Source organism: Oryzias latipes, chromosome 19 (assembly GCF_002234675.1).
Source record: "Oryzias latipes chromosome 19, ASM223467v1".
Classification (NCBI taxonomy): Eukaryota; Metazoa; Chordata; class Actinopteri; order Beloniformes; family Adrianichthyidae; genus Oryzias; species Oryzias latipes.
In genome coordinates, this window is record NC_019877.2 from 2,360,747 (window position 1) to 2,387,232 (window position 26,486).

The 26,486-nt window shown below is 46.5% G+C and overlaps 2 protein-coding genes across 2 annotated transcripts; one reads left to right on the top strand and one right to left on the bottom strand.

Moving 5' to 3' along the window:
• Positions 1 to 1,919: 1,919 nt before the first annotated feature.
• On the bottom strand, positions 1,920 to 8,035 carry LOC101166169 (probable endonuclease 4). The gene is made up of 7 exons (XM_004080121.3): positions 7,541 to 8,035; positions 4,423 to 4,632; positions 4,164 to 4,346; positions 3,300 to 3,431; positions 3,112 to 3,216; positions 2,912 to 3,041; positions 1,920 to 2,318 (listed from the first exon to the last, which is right to left on the bottom strand). The coding sequence occupies exons 1-7, from the start codon at positions 7,695 to 7,697 to the stop codon at positions 2,258 to 2,260; spliced, it is 978 nt and encodes a 325-aa protein (XP_004080169.1). The 5' UTR covers positions 7,698 to 8,035; the 3' UTR covers positions 1,920 to 2,257.
• On the top strand, positions 7,890 to 25,292 carry LOC101163614 (trinucleotide repeat-containing gene 6B protein). Its single transcript, XM_023949785.1, has 23 exons — positions 7,890 to 7,895; positions 8,127 to 8,159; positions 9,323 to 9,412; positions 10,340 to 10,361; positions 12,086 to 12,520; positions 12,609 to 15,317; positions 15,635 to 15,796; positions 16,413 to 16,609; positions 16,768 to 16,872; positions 16,952 to 17,155; positions 17,302 to 17,421; positions 17,579 to 17,704; positions 19,950 to 20,120; positions 20,270 to 20,389; positions 20,458 to 20,638; positions 20,733 to 20,870; positions 20,960 to 21,109; positions 21,206 to 21,346; positions 22,091 to 22,183; positions 22,309 to 22,515; positions 22,602 to 22,669; positions 23,040 to 23,179; positions 23,266 to 25,292. Exons 1-23 carry the CDS (start codon positions 7,890 to 7,892, stop codon positions 23,798 to 23,800), a joined length of 6,153 nt encoding a protein of 2,050 aa, XP_023805553.1. The 3' UTR covers positions 23,801 to 25,292.
• Positions 25,293 to 26,486: the final 1,194 nt, after the last annotated feature.

Here is a 26,486-nt window from a genome sequence, read left to right on the forward strand (position 1 = left end):
GCCCGCATGCACAGTGACGCTCCAACTTTGAGTGGACCGTTCTAAACTGGACCGGCCCGGGCCGTACCAATCAGTGGAAACGAGGCTTAAAAGGAACAGTGTTGAACCAAAATTATCAGATTCGAAAATCACTGAAAGTGTTCAGTCTTATGCCGATAATGATGACGGGAGGGCATAAACGGGGAAAAACCTGGAATAGTTCATTGTTATTTTTATTCCTTTCTTATACAAAAGTCAGAATGAATATGGTTGTTTTTATTCCTAGTAGAAATTTTAAAAAGTGTTATATATTATAGATTCAAATAAGCAGCTTTAAAACAATTTCAGAGTCAAATAACATCAAAATCTCCTGCTTGTCTTAAATAATGTGGTTGAGATAAAAACTGTTGCTTCAAATCTCAGAGTCTTTGTAGTTTTTAAATCGGCGCTTGCAGCTTCCTCCCACAACCTGAAAACGAGGAACCGTTTCACCATAGTGTGGTTCTGAGTTTGCCCCGACAGCTGGGACAGATCCAGCCCCTCCGTGACCCTGAACAGGACGGAGCTCACCAAGAAAAGGCGTCAATGAATATATTTATAACCAGCAGCCTAAAGGTCACTCAGGGGGTCAGCGGCACCCAGTGGAAACAATACTTCACCTTCCACCAGATCAAAGTCACGTGTTGATAGAAAAATAATCTATATGCCATGGGACAAGAACAACACATCTCAGCTTTGGTGTTCACAACTGTTATTCTACCCTTCTGGAGCAGAGTTTTGTCTCCAAATTCCACCATTTTTCAGCTTTTTGCAATGTTGTTCTGCCAGGACCAACATCAGAGGAATAATGGCCAATCGTGACGGACCCCAAATTATCTGGTAGTCTGAGAAGTAACCAGCTGCAGCAGAAAATACTTACAGCACAGAGTAATGACAGGAAGAGGAGAAAAACGAGCTCACATCACATCAGAATGCCGCCAACCTTTATAGATATGCTTGTTTTTGGGAACGTCGTGGTTTTCATACACACTCCCTTCAGAAATGATTCAGTTTTGAATGTTTTTTTTTTGTTTTTGTCTTTAGCTTTTCCTGTATCTTAACCCCTGACCCCAAACAGAGCTCCACAGCACTTCTGAAACCCATCAGCCCTCTGCTTATTTAACTGTGAAGCCAAAGTACTCCATCTTAGTTTCTCTGCTCCGAGCAGAAGTCTGTAAACAGGAGACGCACTTTTCATCCATGCAGACTCACACAGGCTGGACAGGCATTTCCTGTGGGTGGGGCATGAGAGCGAGACATTCTTGAGCCAGGCACCTCCACTTCCTGCCTCTGTTAACACCTCACTGAAAGACGCTGTGTCCGTGCCCGTGCTGTTCAGCTGCTCCTCCTCTGAGAGGTCGTTAGGTCCGACATGTAAAGGTTCCTGTCAGCTTCTGGAATCTGTTCAAGTTATGCCAGAGAATCTAAAGGATTTCGTGTTTGAGGTGTCAGGACGTGTATATTTTCTCTGTGTGGTTGTTCTTATTATCAGTGACCTCTTCGAGGTCAACGGCTGAACTAACGTGTCGAAACCATCAGGTATGTCTGTCAGAACCGGTGACGACGACAACAACAACTCGCAGCAAAGTTCTGCGGAAAAACCAGAGTTCACAAACAGGACAAAGAGCTCCGGGCACGGACCTGGCCAACTTCCAAATTTAGCATCAGTGGGATGGTGCAGGAATTTTCCCCAATCCATGGAAACATCACCACGTGACCCGGATGACTCACTGCAGTTGGTACAGAACACATCCAGATGGGTCACAGGGCGGACGGGGACAGGACCGCTGCGTTTTTACTCCAATCAGATCAACTTACAAGTAAACCATCAGTCTGTCTAAACTTTAGATATTTCCATAAAGTACCCCTTCATTGCAGACTGAGAATAAGATGAGACCAACGACCTTTTAGGTACATTTGTTTAATAAACATTCACATCCAGAACATATTTCAGGACATCCCCAATCATTTGAAGTCTTTTCTGTACCATGAAGATCGTTTTCCACTGATCTCTGCCTGCAGATGCCAGTTTTACATGTGTGTGTGTGTCTGCTGCCTCCTACTGGCTTCTTCTGATCAACGTGACAAATCACAAATTAACACTTCAATTTATTTTTTAACTCGTAAAAAAAAACTGCTGATGCTGATCAATATCTTCCGCTGTGGCGGTAAACAGGAAGGTATCCGTCTACTTTGGCGTCAGGGCGACAGCTACTGCAGCGTTTCACCTTCATACCTTTCATTTTTCTTCACACAGGGAATGAAGAAGCTCAATTTGTTCTGCATATTCAAACCCAGGCCTGTGGACAAACAATAGATTCATTAACAGTTTAAGTATTTTTATTGATTAAAAAACATTTTAATTTAATAGTATTTTGTGGACTAAATATTAAGTTTTTGAAACGTCCTGCCTAACTGTAGACAGCATTTTAGGGGAAAAAAAGCATCATTAAAACATGGTGGTGGTAGTATGGTGATGTGGAGTTACTTTTTCGCTTCAGGATCTGGCAGCTTTATAGAGTAAATTTCACCATTAATAAATGTATTTGCCCTCAACCAGACAATCCTAGAGGAGAATTTCTACCTGTTTATGAACTAAACGTCAAGAAAAAGTGGATTCCGTGGCAAAACAATAATTCAGTTCAGTAAAAGATATGAAAGTAAATTATGAAAACAAACTTAATTGCCTTGTTTAAAACCAGATTTTAAGGCAACTACGGTTTTCACACTGATTAATTGGAGAGCCTCCACCCTCCAAATGAACGAAATGATGCCGAATAAAAGCTTTGTATTAACTTTAATTACCTGTGTAATATTATACACTATTTAGATGAACACATGTAAAATAGCATCAGTAAAGCAGTGGTAGCTTTTTTTTCTTTCCCGGTCTCACCGTCCCGGCGTCTCCAGAATCAGAGGGATGTTGTCCAGTCTGGGTTCATTGACGATGTCCCGGAACGCAGAGATCCCGATGTTTCCTTTACCTACATCTTCATGCCGATCGAGATGACAGCCGAGCTGACCTTGAAACCACACGGAGAGCTTTAACACTCCAGGAAATATGCTTCAATGTTGGCAATTAAACCTGCTCACCTTTGGAATCATTGAGGTGGACTGCTTTGAGATAGTGACGTCCCACTTCCTGATCAAACTGATCCAGCATGGCCTTAACCCCTCCCTCTGCTGCCAGATCATAGCCTTCCAGGAGGAGACAACAGGTTACATTTGGGCTGATTTGCAGGTAAAAATTGAAGAAGAGAAAAAAATGTAAAAGGACTTACCTGCTGAAAATGCGTGACAGGTATCCAAACACACCCCTACTCTGCTCTGGTCTCTCACCCTGTCGATGATGCCCCTGAGTTCTGAGAACTTACCACCCACTGTGCTGCCCTGGCCGCTCATGTTCTCCAACACTGGTCACATGACAGCGGAGTACAAATTTTGAGTGTGAGCAGTGACCGGAAAGACTTAACAAGAAAAGCACAAGTGGTTCAAGAAAACATCCTGATTTGGAAGTCAAAAGAGGTACCTGGGTTGGCCCTTTACAAAGATATCACCGTTTTAGGCTTTAGTAGTGATGATAGTCTGTTTAAATGTCAGAAAACGGCTTTTTCAATAGAAAGGTCAGATGCCAGCTCGGATGAGGAAAACAAAGACGTACACGGATCTAGTCATCTACAATCAGAATGGAGCAGAGCAGGGAGCTTGTGGCCCGCCCACCGTATTTTCTACACGATCTTTTTCAAACGGCATTTCATCTGCTCCTGATTCATCACAATTTAAATAAAATAACACAGAAATGCAATCTTAAGATCAATTTTCTTTGTACGTGTCCTCCATCATCAGAAAAATGTTAGAAACGCCACAAGCCCAGTTTGTATCGTTGTGGGCCTTTAAAGAACTCCATAAAACTGTTTTCTGTTGCGCTTCAGTTTTTTGTACCGACTCAAAATGTGTGTGTATGACACCTCATCATCAGACCTCTGCCACTGTGCTTGACAGTTAAAAATCAAATAATGGTTATAGTTTTGCAAAACTGCTATTCATTTGTGTACTTTTTAAACAATTATGGTTTTCTCCAATAAACCTAAAACAAAAGGGAACATTTTCAACTTATGGGTGGGGTTTTTTTTGTCCACCTTTACCTGTAACCACATCTGGTATTTGTTGGTGGGCGTGGTTAATGGCTCCAGCTATCTTTTCCACACACTGTTCAGTGGTGATGGTCCCCAGTGAGGAGCCAGGGTGGAAATTATACAGCCTCAGGCCCAGCATGTGGCAGCGGCCGAGCTCATCCACCAGCAGCTCCTGGCTCTTCGCAAACACATCTAGAAGCACGGCACGAACGCAAGATCAAACCGTGGAACGGGACGAACACGAGACACGGAGGAACATCCGACCAACCCTCTTTAGGAGATCCACAGTTCATCAGGTAGGAGCCATGGGGCACGATGTGAGCGGGATCAAATCCGTGCGAGGAACACTGAACGCGGAACTTTTCTGCAGCAGATGGATCCAGAGCTGGTCTCTTCCAGGAACGCTGGGAGCCCAGAAACAAGGCGAAGCTCGTTCCTCCCATCTGTAGACACGACTCCACTGCTTTCCATACTCCACCTGTGGACAACAGCATGAACGCCCCAAAGGTCACACGGCAGTATTCACATCCAGAGACTCCCTTCTTACTTCAAAGTCTTCAGCGATCTGAATCCCTCAGACTCCGTTCAAAGTATGGGTGTTTGGCGGAGAGACGCAGTCAGTGAGAGGTTGGAGATTTTTTTATTTTGAAATAAAACCCAATGATGTGTCCCCTAAATATTATCTCAATGTCACAAAAGGATTGTCCATACCCCAACCACCTCCGTACACCCATGATCATTTCCAAATGACCATTATCCATACTGCCAGTAAGTTCATAAATATGTATTTATTAGGGGGGTAAAGAATGACAGATACAAATCGAAAAAACCGTTTCAGCACTGGGAATAACATCTGTATCAGTTGAAAACCGCAGACACAAACAACACGTTGGTAAAAAGGTATTAAAAAAAAGATCAGGAAGTAAATAATCGGTTTCTGTCAAACTGTCAGTTTCTCATCCCGTTGTGTCTCCACTGCCATTGCCTTTCTAAGCACATGTGATGCAAACAAAAAGACGTCCAATCACAAGCTTGCTTCTACCAAGTCAGGTCAAGTCCAATTGGCTGAAATTGATCCCAGGCATGCTTTTCACAACACTTCCTACTCTACCTGATTAAATGAATGACACACTTTTATTTAACCACAGAGAACACAACAAGCCTAAAAGACCCAAAATGCCAGGTTTTTATGTCTGAAGCTGTTATGTCAAAGACATTTTTGGCAGAGAGCTTTTACTCCCTTCTTTACACAACCCTGTATTTTTAAGGCACAGGGAGACCCAGAAGGGTCTTGCTTAAGGACCCACACTGTTTTTTGTTTAGCTTATTGCGCGCCCTGGGAATCGAACCAGAGTTTCCTGTTTGGCAGTCCAACATTTTAATTATGTTGCTTAAAATAAAAAAAATAATAAAATAAAGTTTTTCTGTTTAAAATGAATTTTAATTTCTAGATATAAACACTAAATGATTAACATAATAAAATAAAAAACATTTAATCTATACCTGACCTGGAGAAGATTATTCCTGTTTTTATCTCTTCTGGTTTAGATTTTAACAATTGTCATGTTTTACAAGGGCCAAAACGCTGTGGCAAGGCTTTTAACAATAAACAAGCACACATAACTCCTTTAATGTCGTCTTTACATCAGCTCTCACTTCAATTTAAAGTTGATTTTTAAAATTACACTTCTAGTTTTCAGAGCCTTGCATGGACAAAGTCTTGTGTACATTGCTGACCTTTTAACCTCCTCCTCTTCAGCCCGGTCCCTGAGGTCTTCAAACCAAAAACTTTTTCAAATCCCCAAAACGCGCTATAAAACCAGAGGAGACCTTGTCTTCAAAGCCGTGGCTCCTCGTCTCTGGAACAACCTCCCTTTGTAAGTACGAGAGATCGACTCTGTTGAGTGTTTTAAAAGTCAGGTCAAGACAGTTTTATTCAGAAGAGCTTTTAGTTGATCTAATTTAGCCTTTTATTGTCTTTGACCATTATAAGTGTATAATTAACAGTTGTAATTTTATGCGTTTTTACTATTGTGAAGCCTTTTGTGATTTTAATCTGAAAAAGGTGCTTTAGAAAAAAACATTTACTTCCTTTACTTAATATACATTTAGATTGTATGCGTTAGGGCTGCACGTTATGAAGAAAACTCGCGATATGCGATATCAGTGATTAATATAGCGATAACGATATAATTTGCGGTATATAAACAATTAGCAAAACAACCAAAAATATTATTCCCATTCTATTACAACAGCTTAAAAATTATCCTTCAAATGACCCTTGTTGACGTAGGAGGCGAACATCCAACGTAATAGGGCGCCGTCCGATTAGTTAACAACGTGAAGGGGTCCATCTGATTGGTCAAATGCAGAAGGGGATTCTTTCAATCCATTAAACACTTCAAGCTGCTATAAGATTGTTTGGCCACATCTTAGGTAACCATTTATTGCAAATTTGCTGTCTTTTGCGATATTCATATTGCACAGCTTGATATTGCGATAACGATAAATTTGCGGTATATTGTGCAGGCCTAGTATGCCTTTAAATTGGACTGTATGGTTCTGCTAAAGTTAGCTAAAACTTTTTAATGCACCGATTCGTGGATGTGATGGGGAAAGGTACACACCTCTACTATATCAATACTAAAATATAAAATACAACTCATGTTTTATATGCATTTACTTTTGTAGACAGTAGGCCTGCACAATATATCGCTTATTTATCTTAATCGCCATATCAAGCTTTGCAAGATGGCAAAAAACAAGATAGATGTTTACCTTAAATGTGCTAAAACAAACAAGTCTTATGGACCCCTTTTGTGTTAGATGTTGGCCTCCTATGTAGACAATGTCATTTGGAGTATAATTTAAGTTATGTTGACTATTATTTAATTTTTTAAAAATCGTAGTCATAAAAATGAAATAAAATGTTTCTGTGAAATGAAAATGATGTTTTTGGTTGTTTTGCAATTTGTTCATTTATTGAAAGACATATTGTCATCGCAATATTGATCACTAATATCGCAAATGTCAAGTTTCCCTCATATCGTGCAGCCCTAGTTGACAGTATTATTCACATGCTTTCTGCAAAATACTACACAACTCAACAGATATATGCCAACAGATATCTTTTGCATCCAGTAGGTGTCCTTCTAGAGCAAATGAAGCTTCATGGAGCTTTGCTGTGCAGTGAACCAATTAGAAAAAAGGCTTCAGTGCTTCATGAAGCTTCAGCTGCCCATCACTACTAAACAGCAGCTTCTTACTGAGTTTAGATGCTCTCAAATTGTTCTATTTAACCCCAACCTATTCGCTCTCATCATTTTGTTGAATGCACGCTTGAGCAACCATTTGAAATTCTTGTGTCTAGGAGGAAGAAATCTTACCTTGAATTCCAACGTGGGCTCCGATGTACTTCTTCTTCTTCCTCCTCCCGTCTCCCTCCTCTTCATCAGCCTTCCTCTCTGTGTTTTGGCTGTCTTCCTCCACCAAAGCATCTTGGCTTCTTTTCCTCTTTCGCGCCCCTCTTTTTCTGGGACCCATTCTGTCCAAACCTGTTTGCGCGCGTGAGTCTGTAACGTGGAGTTTGCTCACTCAAAGTTGATGAAGGTCAAGAGAAAAAAAAAAAGGGAAAAAAAGAAGCGAGTTTTTATTCGTCCCTCCTGACAGCAGCAGCCACTCACGGCGCTTCCGCGCAGCTGCTCCCATTGGAGCCGCTTCATGCTGAGCAGCAAAATGGCCGCCCGTCAACCGACTGACTGCACGGAGTTCTGAAATTTACATTCTTCTGCACACCTCGGCTTACGCTCCCGTCACGGTCGTACGTCCGTGCTGTACCGGATTCTCCCAAAGCCCTGCCACTGGCTCGGCTCACTGCTCAGGCGTCGTTGTTCCTCGTAGCCTCGACGAATGCCTCAAAAATTTAAAAAAAGGAAAAAATCGCACTGAAGCACTTTAAGCTAAGCTAGCTAGGACGCTAGCGCACCTTCATATGTGATTCCTGAGGTGGGTAACCGCGAATCTTTCGGGTGTTGTGGATCATGTGTGTGCACACAGAAAGACGTCCTGTGGTCATGCTAGCGTGCTCGTTAACCCGGTTAGTGCTGGTAACCTGTAGCAGCTGTCAGTTGGGTAACTTAGCTCATGTGGCTAATAGGTGTAGCATCTGTGGCTTTAGCATAGCTGAGCATCCGGCCTTAAATTAATGCGCTTTCTGTTCGGAACCGACACCGAACATTTCTTGCATCCAGTGTGCCGGCTTTAACCTGGCTGTTCCTGATGTATCTGTGGATACTTTATTTCGGGAAGGACGAGGCTAGCTAAAAAAAAAAAAAACACCACTCCTTAAAATTAGCATCGGGGCTGCTAGTTTTGCTAGATGAGAATCAACTGGATCAGGTGTAAAGGTTGATTTTTAGCCCATTGCCCTGAATTTTGTGGGGTAAAAAACTTTTAATCGGCCTGTTTTTTATACTGAAGTGCGTCTTTCCGGTTTGATTTGAGCCTTTCAGGTGTTTGGCCTCATCATAAGCTGCAGTTTAGCTAGCATCCAGTTTGAACATCTCAGCCTGCAGACTTTATGACTCACTATGGGTTTGTTTTCTGACAGACTGGCAACGCTGAAGGGAGCTTTAGCAAAAAAAACGAAACCAAAAAAATGAGCTCACCACCAGCGCACTAAACCCCAAGAATTTAAACAATCTGCTCATCCGTAACCAGACCTGGGGCTGCTTTTTCAACTATTAGCTCAGTCATTTGACGTGTTAATTATTGCCAACTATACCAGTTTCCTGGTGCAGCAGGTAACTGCAGATAAAGGCAGTTTTCTGCAGGTTTTTTGGAGGCCCACAGCATTTTAACACCTGCTCTGGTGTGTCAGGAAGCTGTGGATTGTTATGGTTTTCATAACCAAATGCCGTTCATTCTTTCTGACAACGAGACAAAAGGCCGAAACACTCCAGCAACTCCTTTGTGTGGCTTGTAAATCTATATTTTTAACAGTTTCACCACCCAAGAGTGAAATGAGTTGATTCATTTTTTACTTTTGTATAAACATAGTTGCTGTAATCTTACTGTTAGTTTTTCTAGCAAGTTGTAGTAATAATTACAGGAAGAAGACGGTTAAATTGGTTCATATCGGATCAGAACTGACTTGTTTTTTCCTCTAGAAGAGAGGAGCATCGGGTCAGGAGCAGCAGTTCATGGAAGACAAGAAAAGGAAAAAAGACGACAAAAGGAAAAGGGAAGCCTCTCAGAAGGTGCGTCTCTTCATCGTTTTCTATGCAAAGCACAAACCAAGCACACATTATTTTGTTGGTCCTCAGAAAATACATCGATAAAACATCAACAGCTGAGATTTGTTCTACAAGTTTTGTGCTTTGAACCTTTTTTTTCCCCAACACTGTACATTTTGTTCCACATTTAAGTCACCTTTAGTGGGACGAGGCTGTTTGATCAAAGTTGTATCTATGGAAAGACACATCCTTTATATATACAGCACATCATAAGGGGAAATTAACATTTTCATTTGTTGTTTTCCATTAAATCCAAACTACGTTTAAGATGACGTCATCTTGTTTGTTCAAGTAGAAAAAAACACAAGACATTTATGAAGCTGTTTAGGAAATTTTAAGATCCATTTATTTGCATTTGCTGCAGGAAATTACGTTGTGTTTTAGTGCAGCTTTTATCTGAAATTTGGTTACGTTTAGATTTAGCGTTCATTATTCCTGTTTTTGATGGCGTTGTAGCCCTATACTGTATTGAAAACTAAATACAAGTACAGACAAAGCTTCACATAGTTGTAGTCAGGAGAGCCCGTTTCCATCTGAAATGAAAGTGAAAGAGGTTTTCCTCCTCAAATACCTTCTCTTTGGTGTTCAAGTTTAACCACTTTAGAGCTTTAGATCCGTTCAAGCTACAGAAACACGACCACAGAACATAAATCCTGCTGCTACTTAAAAAAGAGCAACATTATGATTCACTATTATTATTTTAGCAACAAAAAAAGTATTTTATTGTTGTGGTTTGTGTAGTTTTAAAACTGTTACTATCATCTGTAGGACACACATTGATTTAAATTTCTCATCAAATTAGAAACCGTAGGTTGTCTTTTTGCTTTTATCTATGACTGTACTTGTCTGTTATGACAATTGATTAAATTCATGTTTCTTGATTCTTTTTAGGTTACAGAACAAAAAAACAAAGGTAAGCGGCTCTAATTGACCTACATGCTTTCTGTTCTGCTGTGTTTGGTAAAGTTGGCTCTTTTTGGTTTGCTTTCAATCATTTTGGTTTTTATTTCGCAACACAACAATCATCACAGCTTCAGTGTGTGTTGTGTAAATGTGATGTTTTCAAAAATAAGACAAAGGTGTCATTACTGAATGTATCGCAAAGTCGGAACATCGTTTGTGCTTTACTTTAAAGTCCTGATCGTGTTTTGATCTGTTTTCATAGTGTTCTCTATTAAGTAGCTGTTTTTAGTCAAAATCAACAAACCTGTGTTGTTTTGTAGGACATACTTTCTGCAGAGCAGCAATAATTTAGCTCAGAGTTGTGGGCGGGGCTGTTGGTGCAATTCAGGCTTTGAACATGAAAATACATTTTGTAATTTCGAATTCTATAGTCAAGTTTACAAATCAATATGAGCATTAAAAAGACAAACGCCGTCATTGTGTTAAAATTCCCCCCCCCCCAGAGTCTCATCAGGGCAGCGCCTACAACCTCCCTTAAAGGGGCTAAATCATCCCGACTCAACTAACCAATGGAATTATTTGGCGTTGGAGGTTAGAGAAGAGAATTCGCTTCTGTGTTTAAGACTACAACTGTTGCAGCTCTTGAGGTTTTTTATGAGCACATCTTTAGTGCTGCTGTGTCCTTTAAAACAGTGATCCCCAACCCCCGGGCCACGGACCGGTACTTTTCCATGGCTCACTTGGTACCAGACAGGAAAAAAAAGCCAATAAATACGATAACAGATATCAGTTTTATTTTGAAAAAACTCCCAGATTCTGTTCCCCTCATCCGTCTTAAAGCGGCTGCTCTGCTAAGTTAGTAGCCTAATGCTGACAACAGCCAAACAATTAAATGTATTTAGAAAGTTTCTTTGGGGAGAAAAGAGCCAGTGAGGAAACGGAAGAAGAGCCTTCGACTTCACAGAATAAATAAAGCCGCCGTTTACAGACAAAGCCGGGAGTCTTCCTCCCAAAACGGATGTATTCAGACGGATGTTCTCATGTAGCAGAGGCTGCTCTGTGTAATAATATGCAGCGACTGACTCTCCATTGTTTCACACACGTTTGTATTCATTCATTCATCTTCACGGTGCCGCAGTGGTTAGCGCTCTTGCCTCACAGCAAGAAAGCCCCCGGCTTGGGGACCTGAGCCAGAACAACAATGGGGGACCTTTCTGTGTGGAGTTTGCATGTTGTCCCCGTGCATGTGTGGGTTCTCTCCGGCTTCCTCCCACCGTCCAAAAACGGTTCATCGGTTAATTGGCAACTCTAAATCGTCCCTAGGTGTGAGAGTGAATGAACCCTGCGACAGACTGGCGGACTGTCCAGGGTGTCCCCTGCCTTCGCCCACAAGTGGCCAGGATAGGCACCGGCAGCCCCGTAACCCCTAAAGGGATACAACGGCAGAAGATGAAAAAATTTTTATATTATATTTAAAAAATACTAGTTTACGCATTATCTATCCATCACACCTTAAAAGTTGTACATGGCTAAAGTTAGCGACCCGGTTGTTAGCATCCATATTGACGTTAAAGGGAAAAATCTTCATTTTCATTCAGTTTAAACCTTTAGACTAGTTTGAACCTTTAGACTAGTTAGAACATGTAGTGGATCTTGGAATAAAACCACCTGTAGGTATTTCCTCATTATCTTCTTGATAAAATCATACTTTATTGTTTTAATCCATTTCTCTAGTGCCAGACTTGACAAAGCCAGCTACTGCCCAATCTCCTGCCTCTCAGAGCAGCTCTGCCTCCCCCAGCCCTGGGCCTCATCCCTCTGCTTCTTCATCTCCAGCGACCCTAGGCCCTGGCAGTGCTGCCACCCCATCACAGGGCGGCAACAATGCCAAGCGCCTGGCGGTGGCCAACGGACAGCCCTCCACCTCAAGTTCTTCCTCCACCTCCGGAACCACTGGGGCTGCCGGAAACGGCAGTGCAGGTAGCGGAGGCGGAAGCCAGGCTACTCAGCAGCCTCAGCGCTACATGCCGAGAGAAGTGCCGCCCCGATTCCGCTGCCAGCAGGACCATAAAGTGCTACTGAAGAGGGGCCAGCCACCGCTGTCCTCCATGCTGCTGGGAGGTGGGGGAGGAGGAGATAATGCAAATTCAAACATGGCTGCTGCTTCAGGTAAGCATTTTCTCCCAGTCATCTAGGGTTTGATTCCCAATTTCCCATCATGCATAATTTTGGATTTCATTTCGGTTTTCTGTTTCAGCAGATTCTGGTATGGCTGCTTCCTCAATGGCCCTCACCTCATCATCAGTTGCTGCTTCTACAACAAGTTCTAATTATGCAAATTCCATGTGGGGGGCAAGCTCAGGCAGTCAGGCCTCCTCTCAGGGCAGGGAGAAGGTCATTGTCGATGGCAACGATGAAGAGGAGTGGCCTAGTATTGGTGGCGGCGACGGAGGAAACAGCGGCATCGGTGGAATGCCCCTGAACAGCACCAGTGCCTCTGGCAGCCGCTCCTCTCCCACCTCCTCATTCTCTTTGCCCAATGAATGTATGCCCTCGTCCAGTGGCGTGGCGTGGGGGACGACTGGAGGAGGTTCTGTAGCTGCAGCTGGGCCTCTGCTACAGCAGCCATCCTCACTTTCCAAAGCCCCCGCTGTGCTGGGGAGCCACGATGCCAGTGGCCCCGTTGATGGCAACAGTGGGGTTCCAGGTGCCAACTTCAGTCCAAATGCCAACCCTTCGGCCTGGCCTGCCTTGGTGCAGCAGGATGGCCCCTCTGCTGCTGGGGAAGGAGGTCCCACTTCCTTCCATCATCAGGGCTCCGGAGGGTCTGCCAACAACTCCGCCTCCTTGGGGCTGGGAGGGGGAGCAGTTGGGGTGCTCGGGGCTCATCCGTCTATATCTGTGAATCAGTCAAGCGCCCATCAGCACCAACTTCACCAAATGCAATCCAGAGACAGAGAGGCGGGAGGATCAAAGTGGGACAATGAAGCAGCGGGACCAAAAAGTGCAGGGGGGGAAAGTATTGGAGGAGCGGACCACGGCTTGGGAGGGGGCAGAGCTAGTGTGGATGACGACAGCCTTGCCTCTTCCTGGAGAGGCCAGCCTTCTTGCCCTGCAGCCAACTCCAAAATGGGTGCCTCGAGAACTGATGGATGGGAGGGTGGGCAAGGGGACAAGGAGACCTCAGGTTGGGGATACCCCAGCCCTACAAGTGCAGTCAATGCTTGGGGCAGTGCTGGAAATGGGGGCAATGGTAGTCAAACCTCCGGGGTATCTCAGGGAGGGTGGGGGTTAGCTGGTGTAGAAGGGGAGAGGGGGGTTTCTGGTAGCGATTGGGGTGGGAACTCTGCTAGCGTTGGTGTAGCTAATGCAGGACACGAGGAAGGGGGGGTCTGCAGTAGTAAAAGCAGCAGTAGTGGAGGAAGCACGGGGGGCAACCCCCCAGCAGCTTGCTCCTCCTCTTCAACAACTACCACTAAAACCACAGCCTGGGACAATCAGAAAGGAGAGGGAGAAACAGGGGAGTGGGGGGACGGGGCGGGGGGACAGCGGACGCGAGGAGGGTCTTCCTCCAGCGGTGGTAATTCCAGAAGTGGAAGTGGTCCCAACAGCAGTCGTCCTCGCCGACAAGCACTTGATGCTGAAGCTGCCTTACAGAACCTGCTCAGCCGGTCGGACCTGGACCCTCGCATCCTGTCCAACTCGGGGTGGGGCCAGACGCAGATCCGACAAAACACCGCCTGGGAAGTTGAGGACTTAGCTGGCTCCAACAGGGGCGGGACTCCTTCAGCATCATTGAAACATCCATCCTCTGGTGGTGGTCCTCAATATTCAAGTGGACCTCGGACCCCCAGCACTGATTCTATGGGGCCTGGGGGCAGTACCTCCATGGTTCCCTCTACTGGGTCTACTGGAGACGGATGGGAGAGCAGCAGCAACAGTAGCAGCAGTGGAGCCTCCTTGTCTGGGAGACCCCAACAACCTTTAAGCATTAGAAATCTTGGCGGCACACAATCTGGGCCAGCGACCACCGCCGCGCCGGGTATGGGGTCGGGGATGGTGGCCCGGCCGAGCCAGCAGGCGAAGCAGATGGAGTGGGTGGGAGGCAATGGCGATGGGGGCAAGGGCTGGGGAGACGAGGAATGGAGAAGCAGAAGAGAAAAAGGAGGCGGGTGGGGCGAAATTGGACAACAGTGCGACTCTGCGAGTGGAGGTTGGGGAGGTGGCCAGCAGGAGAGGGGAACTGGGGGGTGGAAGGAAGCTGTAGAGAATGGAGAAAGAGGTGGGTGGGGGTCGGATCCAAAAGTTGGATCAGGTAAAGACTGGATGGAGCAGGAGTCCAAATCAAATAGTGGCGGAGGTGGGTGGGTGGACGAGAGGAGGAATGGAGGACACTCAGGTGGGGACTCGGGTGCGAGCGGGTGGGGTAGCTGGGATGACAATGCTCCTCGTAGAAACTGGGGCACGGGGGGCGGTGGGGTCGATTCGGTTGGAGGCATGGGGTCCAAACCTCACGCGGGTTTAGGTGGAGTGAACAAAATCCACCAGATGCCAAACAGCCAGTCGGGCTCCGCCTCCGGCCTACAGGCACAACTGCAACAGCAACAATCACAGCCCCGCAATCAGCAACCGATGGACCAAGGGGGCGGCGGGAGAAAACCCTTCTCCCAAGTTACGACACACAACCAAAGCTCGGGCTGGCCCTCGGAACCAATCCCCGGTGGATCCGAGCCAAGCGGCTGGGAGGAACCTTCCCCTCAGTCCATCAGCAGGAAGAACGACATCGATGACGGCACATCGGCGTGGGGAGACCCCACCCACTACAATTACAAGCCGGTCAACCTGTGGGACAAAAACAGTGCTTCTGGTGTCCAGCAACCACATGTTCAGGCTCCGCCTCCGCAGCAACCAGGACCTGCTGTGCAGCAGCAGCAGCCCGCCAGGCCGCCAGCAGCGGCGATGGGAGGTAACGTCACCGACGTTTCTGTTCTCATCCTAGTTTCTGTTTGGTGATTTAAAACGACATATTTGTATTTGCTTCTTTTCCCCGTTACATTAGTCATTCATTTAGCTTTAGTGTAGCTTTTCAGGCTATTTTTCAGTGAGAAAACATGATCAGTGCTGCTTGATCAAAGCCTTTGATTGATGGAAGCAATCGCCGATCATTTCAGATCAATTTGTTATGATGGCAGCTGCACAAATTTATCAACCAAAGTGAAAACCTGTCCCTGTTGTAAATAAATCTAGAATTCTCCCCCTCATTTTGTTCGTTTGGACCTGCAGATGCACCGGGCTGGGGGCCTTCCCCTGCCAGTCCTACAGTAGACAATGGCACAGCAGCTTGGGGAAAACCGACAGACGCCCCATCCGGCTGGGGCGACCCCGATGAAGCCGGAGTGAAGACCCAGTGCTGGGGGAACCCTCCCTCAAACCCCGTCAGATCCGGTATGAAAGCAGAGTCGATAATCGAGGTGTTAAATTTGCTTTGGTGGACGTTTAGTGAACACAGACGCTGAATTCTTAATAAAAACCAGGGCTCTCCTATAGTTTTCGTTTTTTAGCTAAAATCCCAAAAACATGTCGTTTTTAAGGACGTAGTTTCTGCAGAGCGGCAGGAGTTCATTGGAAGTCCGCCTCTGAGTTGTGGGATCTTGAATCGTCTACAAGTGGATATATCAAAATGGGGCGGAGCAGGAAGCTTGTGGCCCGCCCGACGTATTCTTTGTCGCAAATACGATCTTTTTCCTACAGCATTTCTTTTGTCTGCTCCTGTATCAACCATTTGAACAAACAAATGCTCATAAATGCAATTTCAAACATAATTTATATTTTCCCCAATGTCAGAAAAGTGCCAAAAGAACAGTGTGGCTCTTCAAACAAGGAACTTCCTACATAAACGGCTACAGACTAAAGTCCTTACAGTTGTTGACTTTCTGTGCACATGAATTACACTTCCCCTCATGGATGGACCGAGTTAAACATTGGGATTCATTGATTTGATTGATTGACAGCAGTAATAAAACATAAAAGTGGGGTTTTATATGTCTGCCCTCTACTGCAGGTTCAAAGTCTATGCAAGATGGCTGGGGGGACAAAGAGAGCTCGATGGACGCCTCGCGCCACGCCAGCTGGGAGGACGAGGAGGATGCGGGTGGCATGTGGAACAGCACAGGCTCCCAGGGAAGCGGCTCCTCCTGGGGACAGGGCAGCAATGGAGGCTGGGGACAGAGCCAACAGGGGAAGAAGCCCAGCAACAAGGTGTGTCACTGTTGGTGAAAGAGACACTAGAAAATAGGATTGACGATTCTTAGAAGCTGCTGTTCTGGTGGAGAAAATGAAACGGCAATCTGCTTGTTGGTGGTTGTTGTTGTTTTTTTTTAAATGCAAACGTGCATGAAGTTCTGTTGTGACTTCAGTGTCTTTGGTCTCCTGACGTCGTCTCTCAGGGCCCCGTGAAAAGCGCCGGAGGAGATTCCTGGATGAGTCACATCAACAGACAGTTCTCTAACATGGGGCTGCTGGTAAAACCTCTTTCGATTGGCGTTGGTCGACACGGAACCGCGCATCGCTGTAAACGCTCCGGCCTTTTCTGCTCCACAGAGCGACGATCCCAGCAGCCCCAACATGGACCTGGCTCCAGGTTCTCTTCAGGAGAAGAAGATGGAAATGGAGAAAAGGGGAGGAATGAATGATTACAACGGAGACCTGAGGAAAGGAGGGAGAGGCGGTGGAGGGGGCGGGATGTACCGTCCTCCCGGGTCTAAGGAGGCTTCACCTGGGGACGCTGGGCCGTACTACGACAAGGTAACGCATCCCGCCCTTCATCTCGTTGGTCTACCTTTGACGTCCTCGCGTTGTTATAGTGTTGTCTCTCTACCTTTTCCACCTGTCCACGTCTGCATTGTCCTCCCTCCTTCACCACTCCTCAAATTGGGCCGTCATTGTGACAGACCTTGCATTTGCTCAGTCAGGATGGGTGCCCTGGGGAGGAGGGTCCCTGCTCTCTGTACTCGCCCCCCACTGTCTTCAAGCCCCATTCCCTCTTCAACCACTCTATTCCTTTTAGACAAGTAAGACGACTCCTCTTGTTTCTGTCCTGTTCTTTTCCTGAGGCTGTTGTGGAGTTCCTACAGGACTGTCTTTGATCTGCTTCCTGACTTTCTTTTCTGTTGGCGTGTGCGCTGTTGCCTCTTCCTTAACCGGTTAGTGTTGTGTTTCTAACCGCAGGGTGCTCCCAGTATCTTCGGCAGTTCAGGAGGGATGGCCCAGTCCAGACATCAGCCGACTATACCATCGAGCAATCATTCTCCAGGGATTCGAGCACAAGTGCCTCATCAGTTCCTGTCTCCTCAGGTATTTGGTTTTGTCTTCACTTAAAGCTGGTAAAGGCCGTGAGGCTGTGCGGTAACGGCTGCTCGGGGTAGGGATGGGTACCGAGCCCCGGGGCAACATTCTTCAAGACCGCAGTATCTGTAAGATCTGACCTCCACGGTTCTGCTATCGGTACTGGAGAAATCACATTTTGTGTGTGTTTGTGTCCCACAAGATGTAAACGTTATCTGCCAAATTTAACTCACCAAGTCAGTCATTTTCCCGTTAATTAATGATGAAATTAACTGCGCTATTCTTGCTGAAGAGGAGAGGTCTGCCTGGCTATTTGTGTCCACGGGGGGCGGGGCTGTTGTTCAGACAGGTAGTACGAGCGGGCAGAAGGAAGACAGCAGTGTGAATGCGCGGAGGGGGCGTGTCTGCAGCTGTTAACGCCGCCCAGAGTCTGATGATGATATGTTGCTCCATCTGTGTAGCACACGCTGGAGGGGGGGGGGGGGTGCACGCAGGGGAAAACAGCAAACGGGTAGAAAAGCGGTAGAAAGGGGGCGGGGCTTTGACTCACCGCTTATGATTCCAGACAAACTAACAGCTGCTTCCTAATAAAAAAATAGTTGTCATTCATAAAATTAATGATTTATTGGGTTTTACTGTACAGAAAAGCAGCTCTCCGCTGATGTGCAGCACTTCCACATATCGGCGCGTGTTGCTTTTCTCCGCTTCAGAAACCATCAGAATTACATTAATTGTGGGAGCGGCTGAGTTACGGGCGTCCAAATATGGTCGACGCTAGCGCTAAGGCTCCAGTGCTACAGGGTTAAACTGGCAGACGTAGCAGATCAGGAGTTCATCAAATCCTTTACATTTTCATGATCATTACTTGTTTCCAAATGAAGATCTGTTGCTGCGGTGTTTTTACTCAGGACTTCTGCAACCAGGACTGCAGTGAGAGGGGCCGAGTCACTGCTGCAGGATTGTTAAAGAGTTTAAAAATACTCGCTTCACGTCAGACACTAAATAAATCTTTAATCACTTTATTCTATTTCAGGCACTTCTTTTTTTTTATGGATTAAAGGTTGGATGTCAGTACTTTCCAAACCAGAGATGGTTTCTAAGTAAAGTAGATCCATACGAGACCGAACCACGGCTCTGTGATCGTATAGAACTTGTTCATCAAGAATGAAGCGGGTCCTCCTCTCGCTATGATAGATCATAGTACTTCGTAGTACCCTGATCCTCAAGGTCTGCCACTGTTCCTGATTTATCGTCCTCTCTGCACGTCTTACTGACTCAGGTGTTTCCTCACACTGACTGAACACAGCAAATAGTGCAGAGAACTAGAAAACTGGGTTTGAGGAGACCCACTAGGGTAGATTCTTGTATTTCTGGCATTTTTTTTTTCTGTGTACCATTTGATTTATTGATCCCCAATCAGACATGATGTATTGAACGCATAGATATTTTCTTTTCTTATTTGTTTTATTAGAAATGTTCCCATTAACAAATCAGAAATGGATCAGAATAAAAGTGGATGCGGGTAATTGCTCAACTTGGTAATGGTGGAAATGTTGAATATTGTCGGTTCTTGGGGGGGAAATGCAGACATTCATCGTTTGTTAGACTAAAATGTGGGCTGAACTTCCATCTTTCTGCCATTTTTATTTTTGCCACAAAGCACTCCAAGGGGATTATTTAATGCTTTATTAGAAATTTGAGATGGTTTATTCCAGACTCGCGGTCCAATCAATAAAAAAGGAGTAAACGGACCCACTACGTTAAAAAAGCACAGTGTCAAGAATACACAAGTTAAGAAGTAGTATACGAAACATTACAATATTTGATCTGATTTCAATCGGACACATTTCAGATTAGTTACCAAGTTTTTACGTGTAAAATGTATATTTGTGGTCATTATGAAAGGCTTAGGTTGGTGTTTAAACTCATAAAGAAAACGAAATGTTTCTACAATGTTGGAGAAGATTTAAAAAATGGTAGAAAATGTGTTTTTGGAGCAGTTTTTGTTTATTTGCAACAAACAGAATCAGATTTTTTAGGAAAAGCCAAGACTGTACGACTGTGAAAATGTGCTATAAAAACCTGGTTTCATTAGAACCCTCCAGTCTTTTCGTGCGCTTTAGCAGCTGTCGGCTTTTGTTTCTGCAGTCTGGCTCTGCGTTTTGGTCTTTTCGGCGTCTCTTGACATCCTCTCAGGAAACTGTGGCGATGCTCCTGCTGAACAGGCTGCCGTTGCCTCCTGTCGTGTCTCCAGGTGCCAGGCTCCGTGCTGAAGCAGATGCCCCCTCCCAGCGGGAGCATGGGCGGTGTCGGTGGCATGGGAGGAGTGACGGGAGTGGGAGGAGGAGTGTTCCCCCCACAGCTGTCTCCTCAGCACATCGCCATGCTCAGCAGTATCTACCCACCTCACATCCAGCTTCAGCTGGTGAGGAGCAGCGTTTTGTCCTTCAATCCACACTGTGATGAGCTGATTTGTGTCTTTTTTGTTGTGTTTGGGTCAATATTGTAGTTTTTGTTTTCACTAAAGGTGTTAAAAATGCATCTGTTTCTGCTTTTCTGCCCGTGTTCATTGAGGCTTGTCAGCTCCTTCTCCAGCAGCAGCAGCAGCAGCAGCAGCAGCAGCCGCCGCCGCAGCAGCTGCTGCAGAACCAGAGGAAGTTCCCCCCAAACGTCCGCCAGCAGACCGACCCTCAGGTACCGCCTCGCCGGCGCAGAGTCCTCCTTCCCTGTTCTGCAGCTCACTTCCTGTTCTGTCTCCTCAGTTGGCGAGGATCATGACGGTCCTGCAGCAGCAGAGGCAGCAGCAGCAGGTGGGGGGGCTGAGCGGCTCCAAACTCTCCCCTTCACACCATGGTCTGGGACCCAAGCTTGATCCCCTGCCACATCCGGGCCTGGGCAGCTCGGTGCCGGATCTGCAACAAAAGAATCTCGGACCCTACTCCGGTCCGAACCCTTTATTTACTTTTTTACATGTCTGACCCCGAATCTTTCATTTGTCGCACAGTTTCACCTTTTTTGTGTGTTTTTGGTGGCACAGGGTTTGGTCCAGGGGTGAACCTGCCAGGTTTGGACCTGGGGGGCTCGATGGGCGGTCAGCAGTCCCGTTTTAAATGGATGATGGAAGGAAACTGCTCCCCCGACTCTTCATCACCTGAAAACGCCTATCATAAAAATGGTGGGACGTGTTTTCCAGAACATTCTTGTCTCATGTGAGTCTCATGTGAGTCAGATCCATCTGCTTCAACGTCTTCGTCATCCTCCCAGGTCCCATGGCCCCCCACCACATGAAGATGCAGGCGAGCTCGCCGTACTCCCAGTACGACGGGCTGGTTGACGGGCTGAGTGACAGCTGGCATCGCACCCCCGGCAACAAGATGGCTTCCAAGCCGAGCAGCACGCCGAGCTGGCCGCCCGGTTGGTGATGATTTGTCATGATGGGGGGGCAAAGTTGTAGCTTTTTCTGATTTTTGGATGAATCTGTTTAAACTTGAATGGGTTTTTCCGTTGTAGAGTTCCAGCCTGGTGTGCCATGGAAAGGAATTGACCGCGTCGACCCTGAATCCGACCCCTACATGACCCCAGGGAGCATGATGGGAAACGCAGCTTCTCCAGGACTCAACGATTCGGAGCACCAGTTATTGGAAAACTCCGGTGAGCGCTAGAGAGGAAACACAGTCTGGCTTCTAAGTTCAGGAGTCGATCTGTCCTCCGTGACGGCAACAGCTGGTCTGCCTGAACCTTAAAACCTTTTAAAATATCTTTTAATGAATGAAATCTTTTGCCCCTTTTTATAGAACAATTTTAACCTCCAACATCACTCAAAGGGTCTTTTTTTATGTTTTAGATGCTAAAATAGTCTGACATGGAGACCCTTCCTCTCTTATTCCAACTCCTCTTCCTCCTCCAAATATCAGGCAGGAACTCTCCCCCCTCCTCGTTTCCATGTCTCAACATATACCGTATTTTCAGGACCATAGGGTGCACCGGGTTATAGGACGTGGTCTCAGTTACGGGGAATTTTTCCGTCTTTGACATATGCAAAAGGCGCACCGGGTTTTAAGGCACGTTAACGCCCCTTCGGACCCTCAGAGCCTCCAGAGCAGGTTTATGAAAGAACTCACTTGCACGCCTCCTTATCCTACACACGCGCTTAGACACTGCTGCCTAATAATAGTAAAACTTTTCACATCAACAAACATGCATTAAGTTCTGCAGCTGGATCTCGCCTACAAACTGTGTTTACCCACACAAACTCTGTGTACTTGGTATGATCCGCTCCCAACTGGCGGTCAGGGGCTTAAGTGGAAGATGCTGAACGCAGTGTTTGTTTGAAATGATGACTTAAAGATCATCTTGGCATTGATTTCTTTTTTTTTTTTCTTTCTCCCCCGGCAGATTCCACTCCTCCACTGAACACCTTGCTGCCTTCACCTGGTGCCTGGCCCTACAGTGCCTCAGACAGCCCCCTCAACCATGCACACAACCCAGGTCTCTAAGCATAGTGCTGTTTCTGCAACCTCAGAAACATCTGACAAGCCAGTTAAGAACAGATGAATGTCAAAACTTTTATTTTCGATGTGTTAACATATATCTGCCCCCCCCCACACACACAGCAAAGTACACAGATTATAAGACGAGCTGGCCCCCGGAGCCAATCGGACACAAGTCTTGGAAAGCCAGCCGCAGCAGCAGCAGCCAGTCCCAGATGTCCCGCCCACCTCCAGGCCTGGTGGGTCAGAAGCAGCCGTCGTCCTCCCCGTGGTCGGGAGGAGCCCCCCGCTTAGCCGGCCGAGGCTGGGGAAGTGGAGCCGTCACCGCCGGTATGGCCCCCACCTTTTCCTCTCTGAGACCAGAACCTGGTTTGGGTCTGAAGACGAAACGCCTGAGATGTGGGTTTGTGTTGCAGCCTCCACCTGGAGTGACGGCAGCGTTCGGGACAGCTGCTGGTTGGTGCTCAGCAACCTCACGCCGCAGGTACAAACCCGCCCACCCGACCTCTGTAGAGGCCACAGGAAGTCCCTTTCAGAATAAAGCTTATAGTTCCGCTTTCTCAATGAAGTCCTGTCAGGATTTAGAGAAACGTTTCTGCAGCTTTGAGGCAGAAGCTGGATGATTTCTGCCGGTTTTCCTGTTCATGAGCTCAGACTATAATCAGAGGAACTTAAACACAACATGCAGATGCAGAAGATCACTCGTGATGAAGGTCGAAGCCATGAACAGTGTTTGTTCTGGTTCCGGTTCTGCCGCCTCAGTTCATCGGGAAAATGTTTTTTTTGTGTCTTGCTTTCTGTTTTATCGTTTCTGTTGTCAGATCTGGATCCCTCACTGCTGTTCTCTTCTGCAGATCGATGGCTCCACTCTGAGAACCATCTGCATGCAGCACGGGCCCCTGCTGACCTTTCACCTGGGCCTGACCCAGGGAACCGCTCTGATCCGCTACGGCTCCAAGCAGGAGGCCTCGAAGGCCAGGAGCGCCCTTCACATGTAAGCGGATCTGCCGTGAGGCGGCGTTCAACCGTAGAAAGAGCCGCATGAATGTGCTGACGATGTGAACCCTGCCCTCCCTCCAGGTGCGTTCTGGGTAACACCACCATCCTGGCGGAGTTCGTCAGCGAGGAGGACGTGGCTCGCTACATTGCACATTCCCAGGCGGGAGGAGGGGGGAGCGGAGGAACCGCAGGCAGCTCGGCGGGCCCCGGGTCCACCGCTGCCTCCGCTGCGGGGGCCAGCAGTAACGGAGGGGGCTGCGAGAGGGGCGGGGCAGTAGGTAGCAGCATGGGAGGAGTGGAGGGGGCCTCCTCCACTGCAGGCGGGGCGTCTTCCAGCTCCGGATGGCAAAGTCTTGAAAGCACAGGCAGCTCTTTGGACCCGCCGGCCGGCCAGGGGCCCGGGCTGGGGATCTTCAGCCAGTGGAGCACCAACGGCGCCGGCGGGGCGGGGGCGGTGGAGCCCGGTCGGCAGGGACTGTGGGGCGGCATGGGCGCAACGGCGTACCCCACCAGCAACCTCTGGGCCTCTCCAGCACTCGAGGACCGCCACCAGATGGGGAGCCCCGCCTCCCTGCTGCCAGGGGACCTGCTGGGCGGGGGGGCCGACTCCATCTGACTGACACGGCACCCCCAACCCCCCCAAATCATCCGTTTACACCCAAGGAAAAGTACACTGGGCGTCCAACACCGACCCCCACACACCGGCCACATGCGCTCTCCGGGTCACGTGCACGCTCACCGCTCCACTTTAAATGAAGACGACAGGGAAACTTGAATGGGACTGGGGGGGGGGGGGTCCATTAACCTTTTAGGACTGGACTGAGAGCCGTCGGTCTTTTTACCCAGCATCCCTCAGGCGTGCACTGACATGTTTTTAATGTGCCACTGCTTTCTTTTCTAGAACTTGTCACGTTCTTGCAGACTGAGCCCTCTCAAGCACGCCGCCGGCTTTCTGCATTCCACTGTTCAGAAGGTCGGAGCAGAGCGGGAGCCTGCAGGTTTGGGCCACACTACTGACGCCTGACGGCGGCGTGTTTTCCTAGGTACCGACGCATCGCCACGGGAACCGGGGTGTACAGAGATCAAACGTCACACGCCAAACTTGCACTAAAATCCGACCTCCATCGAGCAGAGAAACGGCGAGATAAATCTTACAAGAGCTGTGGCCGTAGCCCCCCCACCCCCACCATCACTCACTCGCTGCTCTTATTCTGAAACTGTAACTTCCTGTTGGCGTTCAGATGTTCTGTTTTAAGAGAAAAAACATGAAGCAACTCCTCCCATGAACACTTCTTCCTTTCAATCCCGTTGGTTATACATCCTTGTGGAAACTCGCTTATCGGTTTGTCGCCATCCTGCCCCGCCCCCCCCCTTCCCCCACCTGCCTGAGTGAGCACAAAAGAGGCGGAGCCCACCTTCGGCCCAGAGGAGGACGACGAGACGAGCAGATCTGGACCGTTCTTATACCGTTGAATGTTTCTTTTTCCATTTGTGTCCAGAAGAGATTGGCGGCGGAAGCTGGCGTGTGTGTCTGCATCCATGTGTGCGTCTGCATGCATGTGCATACGTTTGTGTCTCCATACGTGTGCGCGTCTGCATACGTGTGTGTGTGTGTGTGTGTGCGCGCGTGTGTGTGTGCCTGCTCGTGAGCTCTTGGGCCTCAGTCAGGGAGGTGAACGCATCTGAAAGGGAGCGCCTGGATGTGAGAAAAACGAATTCAGAAACGTCGGCACTATTTTGTTATTTTTAAGCTTTTCTGCCTGTTTGTTTGTTTGTTTTCCTGTCCAATGCAATAAAAAGTGACGTTTTGTTTTTAAGACAAAGCAAACCAACTGAAGGCATTTGTGTGAAAAAGAAGCCGATGCCGCGTCCTACCATACCAAGCTGAGCTGGAACAGTGTTTTACAGACACGTTAAAGACATTACCTGTAATGTTTGACTGTGTTTTTGGTTGTTTTTTCCTTTTGTTATGTATCCATTTAAATTAAGTCGGTCTTTATTATCACTCCTGTTCAGGACGTTTTCATTTATTTCAGATGTTACAGAAATAAGAGGAAGTTAATTTAAAGCTGAAAAGAACAAGATAATAAAGGTTGAATTGAAGACTTTTTTTGTTTTCTTGCATTTCCTTTAAGTCTAAACATCCGGTGATCCAAATCCAAATGAGTGAGTTGAAAGCAGAACCTTTCTGGGTTCTGTCAGCTGCAGATCTGTTATGTGGAACGTGTCATGACAGGTCAGCAGCAGTCCTCCAGGGTTAGGAACGCTCAAATGCAGCTTCTGACTTAAGAAAAAGGGAGGTTTTTCAAAATAAAAGCGTTATTCTTTTCAAGAAAAAAGGGGGAGTGGTAAATTTAACAAGTTTAAGAACAAAGACTGCTTCATTTCCTCAAAACAAATTATTTTTTCCCCCTACAAACCATAATTGCTTGCTGAAATTTAAAGCAGATTCTTTGAAATGTCAGAAGCTTCCTTTCACATTTAAATATAGATCACTTTTCCCAGAAAGACTAAAGTTCTTAACTAGGTCAAAAAGACAGAAGTAAAACACACAAATCCTCCTGTTCTATTAGTTTCTGTAAGATTTACAAATAAAGTAACTAAAAGTTTCCTTTAAATCTGTTGATTGCACCAAAATCAGCAAAGAAATACAAGTTTCAAAGTAAAAAAAAAACATTTTAAAACTTTTTTGTATCTTTTAAAAATGGATCAATTTGATGCAAAACATAACAGGCGGGCCAAACGTTTAAAATAAATGACTGAATCCGGCTATCATAGAAACCTGCTGAAATCAAAAGGTTTTCGGGGTTTTAAAATTCTCAAAGAATAGACTTCAAAGCAGCTCTGCTTGTGTACAAGTCTCTCCATGGCCGAGCACCAAAGTACATCTCTGACATGTTAGTGCCATATGAACCATCTCGTACTCTGAGGACCTCAGGGGCCGGCCTCCTGTTGATGCCCAGAGTCAGAACTAAACAAGGGGAATCAGCGTTTCAATATTCTGCAGCTAAAATCTGGAACAGCCTCCCTGAAGTCGTAAGACAGGCCTCTTCTGTGTTCATGTTCAAATCTAGACTTAAAACATTTCTGTTTAGCCGTGTATATGACTGAAAGGTCCTATCTGCACTTTTCTTTCCTTTCCTTCCTTTATTTTTAAATCAATTTTCAAAAATTTTTTTTCTTTTCTTTTAAAGTAAATTTTACGTTGATTATTTCTATGATGTATTGTGATTTTAATGCATTTTTCTGTTTTGTGAAGCACCTTGAATTACTTTGTGTACGAATTGTGCTACACAAATAAA

What these genes read in the sequence shown, in the direction of transcription:
- LOC101163614 (XM_023949785.1), top strand. An exon ending in GCCAGCAGCGGCGATGGGAG is followed by an intron (nt 15,318 to 15,634) that starts GTAACGTCACCG and finishes TTGGACCTGCAG; the next exon opens with ATGCACCGGGCTGGGGGCCT. An exon ending in AAACGCCTATCATAAAAATG is followed by an intron (nt 20,871 to 20,959) that starts GTGGGACGTGTT and finishes TCATCCTCCCAG; the next exon opens with GTCCCATGGCCCCCCACCAC.
- LOC101166169 (XM_004080121.3), bottom strand. Translation starts at nt 7,697, where the DNA reads ATGGGTCCCAGAAAAAGAGGGGCGCGAAAGAGGAAAAGAAGCCAAGAT. An exon ending in CCACCTCAATGATTCCAAAG is followed by an intron (nt 3,042 to 3,111) that starts GTGAGCAGGTTT and finishes TGTGGTTTCAAG; the next exon opens with GTCAGCTCGGCTGTCATCTC. An exon ending in ATTCTGGAGACGCCGGGACG is followed by an intron (nt 2,319 to 2,911) that starts GTGAGACCGGGA and finishes GTTTGTCCACAG; the next exon opens with GCCTGGGTTTGAATATGCAG.